Source organism: Heteronotia binoei, chromosome 1 (genome assembly GCF_032191835.1).
Source record: "Heteronotia binoei isolate CCM8104 ecotype False Entrance Well chromosome 1, APGP_CSIRO_Hbin_v1, whole genome shotgun sequence".
Classification (NCBI taxonomy): domain Eukaryota; kingdom Metazoa; phylum Chordata; class Lepidosauria; order Squamata; family Gekkonidae; genus Heteronotia; species Heteronotia binoei.
Genome location: NC_083223.1, coordinates 223557778 through 223572553, shown reverse-complemented (window position 1 = coordinate 223572553; position 14776 = coordinate 223557778). Strand labels below are relative to the sequence as shown.

Genomic DNA, 14776 nt, shown 5'->3' with positions numbered 1-14776 from the left:
AATACTGAAAGCATAATCACAGACGATTCCTATGAGAAGAAAAAATGGAAAAAGCCTAAAAAAGCCAAGCTGGCTCCATAAAGAGCTCTCTAAAGACTTGAGAAATAAAAAAGACTCCTTTAGGAATTGGAAGGAGGGCCTCATAACCAAGGAGGAATATAAACAAATCACCAGTGCTTGTAGAGAAAAAGTTAGGAAAGCTAAAGCTCAGTATGAGCTTAGGTTGGCCAAAGATGCTAAAAACAACAAAAAAGGGTTCTTTTCTTATGTTCAGGGTAAGAAAAAGAGCGAAGACATGGTAGGCCCACTGCGAGGGCAGGAAAGTGAAATTGTAATGGGTAATGAAGAGAGGGCGGAACTGCTCAATTCCTACTTTTCCTCAGTCTTCTCTTCTGAGGGGAACGGTGCTCAACATAGCAAAAACAGAACATATAAAGAGGATATGAAGTTCCAACTAGGGTCAGCATAGGGGTAGTATATAAACACCTAGTTTCTTTAAATGAAACTAAGTTCTCAGGGCCAGATGAACTGCATCCAAGGGTTCTAAAAGAGCTTGCGGATATAATTTCTGAGCCTCTGGCTATTATTTTTGAGAATTCTTGGAGAAGAGGAGAGGTGCCGGAAGATTGGAGGCAGGCGAATGTTGTCCCCATCTTCAAGAAGGGGAAACGAGGATCCGGGTAACTACTGACCTGTCAGCTTGATGTCTATACCGGGAAACGTTTTAGAACAAATCATCAAACAATCGGTCCTGGAACATTTAGAAAGAATGGATGTGATCACTAAGCGCCAGCATGGGTTTCTCAAGAACAAGTCATGTCAAACTAACCTGATCTCTTTTTCTGAGAAAGTGACTACCTTGCTGGATCAGGGGAATGCTGTAGACGTCGTTTATCTTGATTTCAGTAAGTGTTTTGATAAGGTTCCACATACTATCCTTGTTGACAAGTTGGTAAAATGTGGTTTGGATCCTGTTACCGTTAGGTGGATCTGTAACTGGTTGACAGATCGCACCCAAAGAGTGCTTGTGAATGGTTCCTCATCCTCTTGGACAGGAGTGACAAGTGGAGTGCCTCAAGGATCTGTCCTGGGACCTGTTTTGTTCAACATCTTTATCAATGATTTGGTGAAGGAATAGAGGGAATGCTTATTAAATTTGCTGATGATACTGAATTGGGAGGGGTTGCAAATAGAGTAGAAGACAGAAACAGGATACAGGATGACCTTGACAGGCTGGAAAACTGGGCTAAAACCAATAAAATGAATTTTAACGGATAAATGTAAAGTTCTGCATTTCGGTAGGAAAAATCCTATGCATAGTTATAGGATGAGGGAGACTTGTTATAGGATGAGGGAGACTTGTCTTAGCAGTAGTATGTGTGAAAAGGAAATGCAATTTTGGGCTGTATCAACAGAAGTATAGTGTCCAGATCACGTGATGTGATAGTATCACTTTGATGTGATAGTATCACTTTGCTCTGGTAAGACCTCACCTGGAGTATTGTGTTCAGTTTTGGGCACCACATTTTAAGAAGACTATAGACAAGCTGGAACAGGTCCAGAGGAGGGTGACAAAGATGGTGAGGGGTCTGGAGACCAAGTCCTATTAGGAAAGGTTGAAGGAGCTGGGCATGTTTAGCCTGGGAAGGAGGCAGCTGATCACCATCTTCAAGTACTTGAAGGGTTGTCATATAGAGGATGGTGTGGAATTGTTTTCTTTGGTCCCAGAAGGTAGGACCAGAACCAATGGGTTGAAATTAAATCAAAAGAGTTTCTGGCTCAAGATTAGGAAGAACTTCCTGACTGTTAGAGCGGTTCCTCAGTGGAACAGGCTTCCTCGGCAGGTGGTGGGCTCTCCTTCCTTGGAGGTTTTTAAACAGAGGCTAGATGGCCATCTGACAGTGATGAAGATCCTGTGAATTTGGGGTAGGTATTTGTGGGTTTCCTGCATTGTGCAGGGGGTTGGGCTAGATGACCCTGGAGGTCCCTTCCAACTCTATGATTCTGTGATCTTTAGCTTTGGTCTTGCGGGTCTGCCACAGAAAAAGAATGGTGGCTTGAGATTTTCCATCCCTAATAGCTAGGGCTGCCAACCCTCCAACTGGTGGCTAGAGAGCTCCTGGGATTACAACTGGTTTTGAGGTGACAGAGATCAGTTCACCAGGAGAAAATGGCCTCTTAGGAAGGTGGAATCTATGGCAGTATGCCCAACTAAGGTCCCCCCCTCCCTCCCCCCCTAAGGCTCCACTTCCAAAACCTCCAGGTATTTCCCAACCCAGAGTTGGCATTAAAATAAGAATAGTCAATGGCTTGCATGGGAACCTGTGTGGGAGGGAGCACATTTATCCTCAGCTCTGGGTTGAAACGCTTGGGACTCTTTAGCTTGGAGAAACGTCGACTGCGGGGTGACATGATAGAGGTTTACAAGATAATGCATGGGATGGAGAAAGCAGAGAAAGAAGTACTTTTCTCCCTTTCTCACAATACAAGAACTCGTGGGCATTCGATGAAATTGCTGAGCAGAAAGGTTAAAACGGATAAAAGGAAGTACTTCTTCACCCAAAGGGTGATTAACATGTGGAATTCACTGCCACAGGAGGTGGTGGCGGCCACAAGTATAGCCACCTTCAAGAGGGGTTTAGATAAAAATATGGAGCACAGGTCCATCAGTGGCTATTAGCCACAGTGTATGTGTGTATATAAAAATTTTTTGCCACTGTGTGACACAGAGTGTTGGACTTGATGGGCCGTTGGCCTGATCCAACATGGCTTCTCTTATGTTCTTATGTTCTCTGCCCTGTTTTGTCCTAGGGCCCAGACCTGCAGGCAACAATGCCTGTCCTTTCTTCCCTTGACTCCCTGCTTCCTTTTGAAATCTTTCCTTTATTCCTTCCCTTCTGCCTCTACTTCCATCTTGGTGGTTGTTCAGATAAACCATTACCGAGTCTCTGGAACAGCCTCTTCCACAATAGGGGTGGAAAATATATATCTTTTTCACAGTCTTGGAACTTAGAGCAGTTTTTTTTTTCAAATTCATTTCTCACAAAATATATTATCTAATTTGAATATAACATACAATTTCATATACTTTGATTCCATCTGGCCCCTAGGGTGAATTAAAAAATATGTTGGGAGAGAGATTGGGTAGGGATCCAAGCTCAATACAAGGTGTGGTAGGGGATGTAGGGTCTCTGGGCTTCTGTCCATGAGGTAGAGGAATCCTTGTTCTGGAGTCCTAGAATCCCTCTTCTAGAATATGACAGGCATTTAGTCATTAAAATATGGCAAGTTGCATGGAACACTTAATGTGCAGTAAATTAGAATGTCTGGCTGTAAGGGTAATGGGGCCACTTTTCATTAAACTTTTCTCACTGATAATGAGATAAGGTTGATCAGTTTATTTATTATTTATTACTTTAGTCTTCTATCCCGCCCTCTCCGCAGGTAGATTCAGAGTGGCTAACAGTCAGTTAAAATATTTATAGTTACAATTTAAAATGATACAATAACAATTAAAATACATTTTATGGTGCTGTTCAACTTCAATATAGGTGGTCAAACATGTGGGCAATTGGGGTGGACTTCATGTGATGGTTAATGCCCTTTTTTCCCCTCCTCAGTCACTGTATACAACAGCCAACAAGTACTGGACATCGTGTTCATTCTGAGAGTTCTTAGGCTCATGCGGATCATCGACAGTATACAAAGGTAGCTGTTTGTTAGCCCTGAAATAAGAGCTATGTGCAAACTCAGAATGTGGTTAGTTGAGGCAAGATTGGTAGGGAATAATTGGATTAGTTACTTGTAGTAAGACACAGTTGAATAAATGGGGTGGGGGAAAGACATCAGCTAGAATTCTTGCCATGTATTTCCTCTTGCTGTTTTTCCATTTAAATTACCAGCTATATCTTTGTGATAGAAAATTATTCCGGTGAGGTGAGGTGTGCCTCTTCTGGGACAAAATACATTGTGCCCATCTTTTCCATTGTGCTGTCTTTTAGGTTTCGTGTCATCATGAATACACTCATAAACATTGTACCTACAATGCTGACTTTTGGTGGCTTGGCTTTGGTGAGCAACTTCTTATTTCTCTTCTTCCTAAACTACAGTTGCTTCAGACTCCACCCTTTTACAGCTTCAACAAATTAACTTAATAAATGTTTGCTTTTAGTCATTTGTAAAAAGTCTAAGAGTTGTACATTGTGTTAAAAAACATGCTTGGCTTTTCTGAAGGCTGAATCTTCTCAGTGCTGTTCTTTCCTCTTTTTGAAAGGCAAATCTAACATGCTGCTTTCCCCTCAGGAGGGTCTTGCTGATATAAAGTCATATGACTATATGAAGCCTTAACATGAATTGCTTCATCAAATGTAATTACTTCAAATGACGGTTGCTGTTTTCAGTCTCAACTAAGCAGAGTCCTATCTCAGCTCTTCTGCCCAATACTTTTTTAAAATACAGGTGTTAGGAATTGAGCCTCAAACTCTATGCATACAAAAAAGAATTGCTCTGCCACCAAGTTATGTAGTCTTTTGGGAGCACCCTAGAACTCTTCTTTCAGATTAGGAAGCAGAGCCATGCTCTCTCTTGGTGGACAGAGATACCTTGAGAAGGAAAAGGGCTGCACATGCACAGAAAATTCCCACCTTAATTTCTGTGGTCTTCACACAAAGACACTAGAAAAAGTGTGAAGGACTTGTTACCCTTCCCATAAGGTAAGTATGCATTGATTTTGTGCATGCAATGTGTAATTTTGGCAACTGTCACTGAAGTTTCTAGGACCCAGAATTAGGATTGTATGTAGTTTTACTGGTACCTAGAATGGTGTATGTGTAGATAACTGCAGTGGCATCCTACATTGGTAGAAGCAGAGGGTACTCAATGGTTGGCTTCCTGGGGCAGATAATCAAGAGCAGTGGCCAAATATATTTGCTCGTTTAGGAGGACAGGCCTTAACAATTCTTAATTATCTGCTGTATGTTTAATATGTAATAAGCCCATACTAAGTAGATGTGTCCTTCTCTTTCCCATTAGGTGGTATACTATATCTTTGCCATTGTTGGGATGGAAATTTTCCATGGAAAGATCCAGTTCTTTGCTGGAAACACCACTGCACAGCATGCCTTGTACTGTGGAAATCCCTCTCTGAAAGACTCTGCATTTGCCCATTCTAAATATTGCAAAAACAACTTCAACAATATTGTGTCATCTTTCATTGTCCTAATGGAACTCACTGTTGTCAACCAGTGGCATGATATCCTTTGTAGACACACAAACGTCATTTTAAAAATTGATTTGGAGGGGTCAAAAAGATCTGCAAAACCAGGGCCATCCACCCTCAGCCAAGCCACTTGTGCTTGATCCACTGTTTTCCCAAAACAGGTAGGGCTCAGACGTGCTGTTGGGGGAGAATATGAGGCAGGTAATAGTCTTTGTACCTTCATCCAAACAGCATCTAAATATGTGTGGTGCTTGACCTTGACTTAGTACTCCTTGCCAATGGATTTGCCCTTGTGACTCATCAGGCTGCAAAGCTGTACTTCATCACCTTTCATATTGTTGTGGTTATTATGATTATTAAGTAAGTCCTATGCTATTTTTTTCATTAGTTGACACGTGTTGTTTAATGTTGCATATATACTTGTAGTAGCCTGGAGGGAAAAGGAGAGAAGCAATGTGCTTTGCTTCCTTCTCCCTGCCATGTCTTGGAGGGGAGGGACAGATCAGCCTCTCACCTCCCCATTTGCAATAGGGAGAATAGAAGCTGATCACTTCTGATCACAGTAAGAACATAAGAAGAGCCCTGCTGGATCAGACCAGTGGTCTATCTAGTTCAGCATCCTGTCTCACATGGTGGCCAGCCAGTCACTCTGGAGGGCCAACAACAGAGTATAGAGACTGAGGCCTTTCCCTGATGATGTCTCCTGACACTGGGATTCAGAGGTTGACTGCCTCTGAATGTGGAGGTTCCCGTTAGTGACCAGGGCTAGCATCCACTGATACTCCCAGCCTATCCTCCATAAATCTCTCTAATCCCCGTGCTTATGGGAGGGGGGTGTGTGAGGGAATAGAAGGGATACTTACCATGAACGGTCCTACTCCTCTGAGGAAAGGAGGAAATCTTGGTGGGTTATTCCCACCTTCCATTCAGGGAGGCAGGAACAAATTCTTCTCACTTCCTGTCTCTGAGGTGGGAGTCATCCTCCTTTTCAGTTTTTATTCATGCCTCTTCAGAGATAGCAGTTTAGATTAGGACTTGCTTTTATTCAGGGCTTTCTTTGTAGCAGGAACTCCTTTGCATATTAGGCTATACACCCCTGATGTAACTAGTCCTCCGGAGCTTACAGTAGACCCTATACTAAGAGCCCTGTAAGCTCTTGGAGGATTGGCTACATCAGGGGTGTGTGGCCTAATATGCAAAGGAGTTCCTGATACAAAAAAGCCCTGCTTTTATTCAACATCTAAACCTCAAATATACTATTTACTTTTCTAAATCTTTAATTATATCTACATCTATATACTTTTTTCTGGCTTCTTAACTGTTCTTTATTTTTTCTAAATCTTTCAGAAAAGAACAACAAAGCCTCAAAAGCCATCTCTGTTAGCAGTGGTCATTTTAATAGTCTGTCCTCTACCTCCGAGGGTGAAGCTGGCGACTGAGAAATTCATAGCTTTTATTATTTTGTCTAAAAGCTTATGTGCTATGTAGAATTCCTTGAATAAATGAATGAAGCTGATCACTAATGTTCTATCCTTACCATTAGCTAAGAAAACAGAAACAATTAGCTTCTTTTCTCCCCACCCCAAGCATCTCATGTTCCTGCAAGATGGACTTAGGGAGACCCACAGGCTTTTCCCTATGTCATTGAAAGGCCTAAAAAGCAGGCACAAACAACTAGTCAGAAAACTTGCTCAACCAAACTGGTTGCTGTTTGAGCATCCCTATGGTATCATGCAAACATATGTCCATCCATATTCTAGGCTCCACCTCCCCCAGTCTGAAGTTTTGGTTTGTAATATGTGAATGATACAAACTGTGCAGGCCAGGAAATCTTTCATGAGTTTACTGTGGAAATGAGGAGGGGAAGAAGAATGGGAGGATGTTAAATACAATGCAATGTACCACATCTTGACTTGATTTTTTAGCATCTTCATAGCATTTATTCTGGAAGCTTTTTTTGTGGAATATTCCCTTGAAAAGAGTGAAGTAGAAACTGCCATAGAAAAGAAAATCCAAGAACTTGGTGTAGGAATCCAGGAGTAAGTAAACATTTCTCTTCTCCCAGTGCTAGTGGTGGTTGAGGAATAACCTCTGGTTGCGCCTAGTTACAGCTGTGAGATCAGCTGGTGACTAACCACTCCTAGGTTAACTTTGCTGTGTATGAGTCTACTGCAATTCCTGTCCTCTTTTCACATCTCATGGTCTAAACTTTTTTTACATGCTACAGTCCTTAATAACTATGGCTCACAGCTGCTGCGGTTGCTTGGGATAACAGCCATATTGTCAGTGACTAAAACAGTGACTGTTTTTCCTTTTGATGTCTTCATGGGGGGCAGCACTCTCAGCATAACAGTAAAACAGCTTTATTAGTCATAGCCTTTAAAAGTTTTATTCAAGATATAAGCTTCTGTGTGTGCACACACTACTTCAGTTACAATGAAATGGGAATTACCTGTCAATACATATAGGTAGAGGATGAGCAGTAAATTAGAATACAACATAATGAAGATGTTTAACAGATGCAGGGCCAGCCCTAGACTATCTGGCACCCTAGGCAAGACTGACTTCTGGTGCCCCCCTGCGCTGATAATGTTACTAAATCACATGTGGGGGCACCTAATTCAGCACCCTCGGAAGGCTGGCACCCTAGGACTAGCTTGCCTAGTGGCAGGGCCAGCCCTGAACAGAATGCAGGGACCAAACAGGAATAACAAGCTTACTTTACATGGTTACCACTTGTTTAGGTTTAATTCCAAGGGAAAACATAGTTAAGAGCATAAGAGAAGTCATGTTGGATCAGGCCAATGGCACATCCAGTCCAACACTGTCACACAGTGGCCAAAAAAACCAGGTGCCATCAGGAGGTCCACCAATGGGGCTAAGATAATAGAAGCCCTCCCTCTGTTGGTCCCTTTCCAGCACCAATAATACAGAGCATCATTGCCCCAGTCAGAGTGTGGCTAATAGCTACTGATGGACCTCTGCTCCATATGTTTATCCAATCCCCTCTTGACGCTATCTATGCATGTAGCTGCCACCACCTTCTGTGGCAATGAATTCCATGTGTTAATCACGCTTTGGGTGAAGAAGTACTTCCTTTTATCCATTCTAACCTGACTGCTCAGCAATTTCATTGAGTGCCCATGAGTTCTTATATTGTGAGAAAAAGAGAAAAGTATTTCTTTCTCTTTCCCTTCCTTTCTCTATAGGAAATAAATATATCCAAATTGGAGACTGATGGGCAGATTTATCCTTCTTAATTGGGGAATGCTGAGAGTAATTAATTGAGACTCTGTCATCACGCTCCATCCATCTCCTGTTCAGCATGGAGGCAACCTTACAGTATCCTCTTTTTTGAAGTGGGAAGTCTGGCTATGTAGAGTATCCCCTGTCCTCAGACCAGAGAAATACATTCCAATCTGTTCCAAATTACATAACAATCTACTATTCTAAAGAAGAGGATGTTTAGTCCTTCTGGGGGATTGGTGAGAATACAGATATAAAAACTGGATGAAGTTAGCATATGTAGTGAGCTAAGAAATCAATACAACCGTTAAATCCTGGGGATTCCATTGCTCTGAATGTTGCAATAACTTGCAACTGAGCAATTTCTCTAATTTGTTCCTGAAGTTCCTTCATAATAAAACAGATACTTTGAGGTCACCCATTGAATGTCCTGGAAGGTTGAAATGTTCTACACATTTCTCAGTCTTGTGATTCTTGATGTCAGATTTGTGTCCATTTATCCTTTGGCACAGGGTTTGACCTGTTTGCCCTATGTAGAGAACTAAATGGCATTGTTGGCATATACAATGTTAGATGAGCAACTGAATGAGCCTGAGAAGCCATATTTTATGTTGTTAGGTCCAGTGATTGTGCTGCCTGGGTGTGTGTGGTAGCAAACATGGCACTTGTGTGGCCACTTATAGCAAGATCCATATTCAAATTAGCTATTCTATTATTGTGGGGCTGTCTGCGTTCATTTTCTAAGTGCAATTTCTGAAGTATTGAAAGGATTGGCAGATTTGATTCAGAGCACAAGCAGCTGTTTGGTGTGCGGGAAGACTAATTTTCCTTTACCATCCCTTCCCAACCTGTTATCTCTCTTCTCTGCCTGGCCGTGGTTGGTGAGGCTCATATGTCTTCAGCAAGGGTCACCTCACTCCTAACAATCAGAAAGGAGGAGGAACTTTCTGAAGAGATTGACTGTAGCTACAGCCAAAACCCACTATAATTTGCTGCAGAATTATGCTGTCAGGATAGTTTAAATTCCACATGCTAGTAGAAGCGTATGCTAAAATACAGCGATCCTGTTTTTGCTATAGGGCAAATAAATACCAAGGAGTATCTGGAAACCAGTTGTGGCTGCCTCAAGCAGGCAGGCACACATTATTTTTTAATGCCTCTGTTATTGACTTTATGAGAGGGGGGATGAGAATAGGAGTAGGTAACACCAAGGCAAATAAATAACCAGCTTTTAGGAGAAATATATCAAGAAGGCTGGAATGTCTCATGATTCCTTAATGGATGGCTTCTTTTCAGGGAAGAACTACTGGATGGTAAACTGATAGACAACATGGAAACCAGTGACAATGACCTTGGAGGTGAAGAAGGGACAGTAACAAAGAAGAAACCTAAAGGACTGATGTTCAAAATTGCTTCAAAAAGTGAGTGTACGCTGTCAAGAAGCTCTTTTGAATCTTTCCCATTCTGTAATTTTTAAAAAGAATATATCAAATAGAACTACTTCCAAGTTACAGATAAGACAACATCTGGTGACCATCTTTGATACAATGTCTAGATTTTTTAAAATAAATGCAAGTGTTGTAGTAAACCAACAGCTCAAATGGAGTTTTAACTCTTGCCGTATTTTTGTTTTATACCCCACATTTCTTAGTGAGGAACCAACCCAACATGACTTATCTTTCTCCCCACCTCTATTTTATGCCTGTAATTCTGTGAGCAAGATTAAGAAAAGAGAGTAAGTAGCAACCTTCCCCTTGCAGAGCAGATTCAAAACTGGGTCCTCCAGATCCTAGATTGATACTCTAACCACCCACTATTCTAGTTAGGGCTAGGTTTTCAGTGGCTGTCTCTTCTTTTAACTACTAAAACTAGGTGTAAGTCATTCACCTCTCCCCTAGAATGGAAGAACATTTGAGGTAGGTGAAGTGGCAATAAAAAAAGTAGAAGACTGAAAGATATTGAGCAGTGTGGGTCTGTGTCTTGAATCTGCTTTCCCACCCACTCTCTTTTGCAGTGAAGGCCTGTTATGTGTGAACACACTTGCAAGTTAGTCACTATTTATTAGTAGTAATAGTCATCTCTGCTTCCATAGATCTTACTTTTGCAGTGCAAGGAAACACTTTAAGGTCTCATAATTACTTATAGTCCAGCTTTTTCACAGAGACTCAAGGTGGGTTACAAGTATAGTCAATGAGATGGGGCATCTAATGAACAGTAAAGTAGTGTTTATATATAATATATAACCATACATGAAGCTGCCTTATACTGAGTCAGACCCTTGGTCCATCAAGATCAGCATTATACTCAGACTGGCAACAGATCTCAGGTAGTCTTTCACATCCTCAACTATCTGATCCTTTTGACTACGGATTTGAGCCTGGGACCTTCTGCATGCCAAGCAAATACTCTGCTGAGTCCCAGCCCCACAAGTTTCTAAGTGTAATACATTAAGTAGTTTAGAATCTACCTAGCCTAGAGCATACTTAGTGATTAGCAATAGAGGTACAAATTAGTCGTTATCCCTTTACCAATGCAACTTTCTGACAATTTCATTACAGTACTGTTCTGACCTGTGCAAAAAAGCTTTAAATAATTCCACTTTTGCATAGTTTCTGGAAAGTGGGAACCTTCCTAACCTAAGAAGGGAGGCTAATCCATAAGGAGAGGGCCACAACGGAGAATTCATAGGTATGGGCAGTTATTGATTTTTGTCCATTTGCAGGATGGTATCTGCAGAGGCTGTGCTGTGAGATGAGCTAAGCTGGTGTGCATAGGGACAGAGGTCACACAAATATGAAGGACCAAGGCAATGAACAGCTTCATGTATGATTAGTTAATACCTTAAAGTGAGCCCAATAATTAATGGGCAGCCAGTGAACTGACTGCAGGATGGGAATTATAATGCATGTTCCATCTAGCTGCAGTCTCCAAAGTTACTTTGAGGAGACACCTACATAGGCGTGGATTATATAGTAGCTTTGTCTCAATGTTACCATGGTATGGATCCAGGTTGCCGGAGTGGTTGAGTCAAAGGAGCCCATCTTGCAGGCTAGACTGAGTTGAAAAAAAGCATTTTTGCAGCTGCATTAACTTGCTTCTTGAACAGCAATACTGAATCTAGTGATACCCCAAGGATCCGGAGTCAGCTGAACCCCATCTAAAGTGGGAAGCACAAGATCCTTTAAGACTTCTGTCTTCTCAGCCAGCATAACTTGCTTGTCTGGGTTTGGCTTCCATTAATTTGCTTTTAGCCATTCAAACACAGCAGTCAAGCAGGTCAGGACTTTTACTATTTCATCAGGGGACTTTAATGCAGAGATGTAAAGCTGGATGTCATCTGCACATTGATGACATCCAGTTCCAAAGCGACAAATGATTTCTCCTAAAGGTTTCACCTAGAGGTTGAATAACATGGAGGAGTGGGGAGTAAAACTGCATGCTGGGGAACTTCCTAAGATAGCTCTGAAACTTGAAGAGAAAGAACTAGACTTCTCTAGGTGGGTGAATCCTGTATATTTATATCTAGACCTTGCAATACAGGCTAAAGGTGAATCATGCTACTATCTGCATAGTGTGCGTTAGTGAGGATGGTGACCCTTTCCATTAGATCCCCTGCCCTATCCATTTACAGTCAACCGCACAAATAATGAGAAATTCAAGTAGATCTTCTTCCCCAGGATACAGGACAGTGGATGCTTTACTCCAGCGCATGTTTGAAGCTGAGATATCGCCAGAAGAAGAAGGTCCTTCACTAGATGAGATCCTAAACCTTTCTGCAGATGATATTTACCTGAAGAACCCTACCTTTGACAATGCTGCATAAACTAGAGAATGAAGGGAATTACTGGAAGCGGCTGGACCAGTTTTTAAGACTGCTTCAGCTCTCTGAGTACAAGCTACAAATTACTGCAAGAACCATCTACCGCTTACAGTGAAGACACATTGCTGCCCTGCTTCATGACTTTTCCTTCCAAAGAATCAAACATTCCAGTGATCATTTTTTTAAAAAATGTATATAAATCATGAAAAATACAATATTTTTAATAAAGGGACACATTGAATGTGTCTAAAATGCTTGACTATTTAGACTGTTGGCATGAACATAGTATTAACTTGTGTAAATGTCTGTACTTTGTAACGTTGTTGTCTACAACCAGCAACTTTTTGTGAAAGCATAATGAAACAAGATGTGGGAAAATAAAAGGCTATGTATAGACATAGTGCTATGCATGCTTCCTTGGCTCTGATAAATTTTAGGCAAAGCAGGAATAGGGTATATATCTTTCTTCCTTGCTGGCAAATGCTACATTTCTGTGTAAACAAGTGTAGATGAGCAGGTCTGAGTGCAACAGACTTCATACAGTAAAGGTTAATTCACACTTCAAAAAAACATGCAACAGCTATGAGATGTTTATCAAATGTACAGAAATTCCCTACTGGCAGCATTCCAACCTGAAAGGGTGCTGGAGAGCTGCTATGGTTGTGCTGGGGAAGCTTACATGTAGCCTTTGGATACATGAAGCTTACAACTTCCCTTCTCACATGCACAGTGCTGGAACAATTCTCATTTGTATTTATTCATTAATGACCACAGAGGGAGGATTAGCTGAGCCGAGTGACACATGGAGGGCTTCACTGTGTCCTTCTAGCTGCATCTGCACAGAAATTGCAAGGTCCTTGGCTTCCGCTTACCCGTTTTCTCACATCTCCTAAAAGAAATACCTAGAGTGGTAAAATCCAGAGGGGTCACTATATTAAACAATTCCGGTGGTATCTTAAAAACTACCAGCAAGATCTTTCGTGAGTCAGCTCTTCAGAAGGTTGTTTTTATTAAAGATTAGCTATCATTTATCTTAAGTACTATATACAATTTATCAGATATTATCTGAGCTGTAGCTTTGATAAAACCTCTTCACAAGAAATGTACAGGACTTTATTTCTCGATGAAGGCCTGTGGGTTATCTGAGTTTATTTACGGGAACGTTTATTTTCCACAAGCAACACTGCAAGCCTGTTACGGAGCGTCTTTACTTTGTTAGTATAAGTAGTCAGAAATAAATCTTTTAGTCTTGTCCGTAAAGCTCTCAAAGAAGGCAGATGGTTGCAGTCTGGTACATTCAGCAAAGTCTGGAAGAAGTCACTCCAAACTTCTGCATGTGGAATCCTGGATAAGGAAGCATAAGAGTAAAAACATCAGCTTCATTATCTCTCAATACAAAAATGCTGTACCCACTGTTACCATTTCTAGGGCAAACGGGGGTCCCCCACAGCTAATTAAAAATTCTCACATGAGTCCCCCCCTCCCTGTTCTGTGGTAGTACTTCAAGAAGCAATTAGAAGGACTGCTTTCTTCTATATGAAATTACCTGTCTACCCCAGTCTGCTGAGGAGAGCTTGCTTTGGGTGACCCTGCCATCTGAGACTAGAGAGGAGGCAACCTAAGAAAGGGCCTTGGTGCTGTGGCACCAAAATTCGAAACTCCCTCCCCTGGGAGATTTGTCTGTCTTCCTCTATTATCTCCAGCCAGCAAGTGAAGACTTGCCTCCACCCACTTTTAAGGTGTGGTGTTTGTTGATATGTATTCAACTACTTATTTTTAATCTTTTTACTATGGAAATGTTTTTGTTTGTCACCTGAGAAGAACCCTATTTGGATGGAAAGGCAACACAGAAGTGTTTTAAAGAAATATAATAGAAGGCAACTACAAAACTATACTCCCTTGAGCAAGTGCTTCATCCCACGAATTTTTAAATGCTAAGCTCAGAGAGCGAAACAGGGCCATCTGCAGTTCTGAGCCCCTCCCGCCCAAATTTTCTCTCAGAGAAGGCCTACAAATCTGCTGTTACCCCCTTAGGAGAGGAACTGAAATGACCTATTCATTTTTTACCCCTTCAAATTGCAACAAGACTCAAGAATTGGCTGCTATAGTTGTTACTTCCAAAGTCTTAGTTTAAATCAGGTGTTAAAAGGCTCATGAAGATGCCAGATTTTATTCCTGGTAGCCCCACAAATAAATATAAAAGGCATTCTAGTTTGAGATGCCCCGTATCAAACACACATACACCCCACCTTGGAGAGCCAGTCTGGTGTAGTGGTTAAGTGTGCGGACTCTTATCTGGGAGAACCGGGTTTGATTCCCCACTCCTCCACTTGCACCTGCTAGAATGGCCTTGGGTCAGCCATAGCTTTGGCAGAGGTTGTCCTTGAAAGGGCAGCTGCTGTGAGAGCCCTCTCCAGCCCCACCCACCTCACAGGGTGTCTGTTGTGTGGGAGGAAGGTAAAGGAGATTGTGAGCTGCTCTGAGACTCTTCG

The 14776-nt window shown here is 41.7% G+C and overlaps 2 protein-coding genes across 2 annotated transcripts in view; one reads left to right on the top strand and one right to left on the bottom strand.

Annotated features, from left to right (window-relative positions):
* Window positions 1-12684, top strand: part of LOC132578363 (two pore calcium channel protein 1-like) — a 65273-nt gene extending 52589 nt beyond the window's left edge. Inside the window, exons 13-19 of the mRNA XM_060248311.1 lie at window positions 3621-3708; window positions 4002-4071; window positions 5032-5251; window positions 5488-5578; window positions 7144-7257; window positions 9761-9885; window positions 12142-12684. Of these exons, the coding sequence (XP_060104294.1) occupies window positions 3621-3708; window positions 4002-4071; window positions 5032-5251; window positions 5488-5578; window positions 7144-7257; window positions 9761-9885; window positions 12142-12287 (854 nt within the window). The 3' untranslated portion in view covers window positions 12288-12684. The remainder of the gene's footprint in view (window positions 1-3620; window positions 3709-4001; window positions 4072-5031; window positions 5252-5487; window positions 5579-7143; window positions 7258-9760; window positions 9886-12141) is intronic.
* A 592-nt stretch (window positions 12685-13276) lies between these two features.
* The window catches only part of BUB1 (BUB1 mitotic checkpoint serine/threonine kinase), a 45442-nt gene continuing 43942 nt past the window's right edge, over window positions 13277-14776 (bottom strand). The window contains exon 23 of the mRNA XM_060248326.1: window positions 13277-13628. Coding sequence (XP_060104309.1) covers window positions 13433-13628 — 196 coding nt within the window. The 3' untranslated portion in view covers window positions 13277-13432. The remainder of the gene's footprint in view (window positions 13629-14776) is intronic.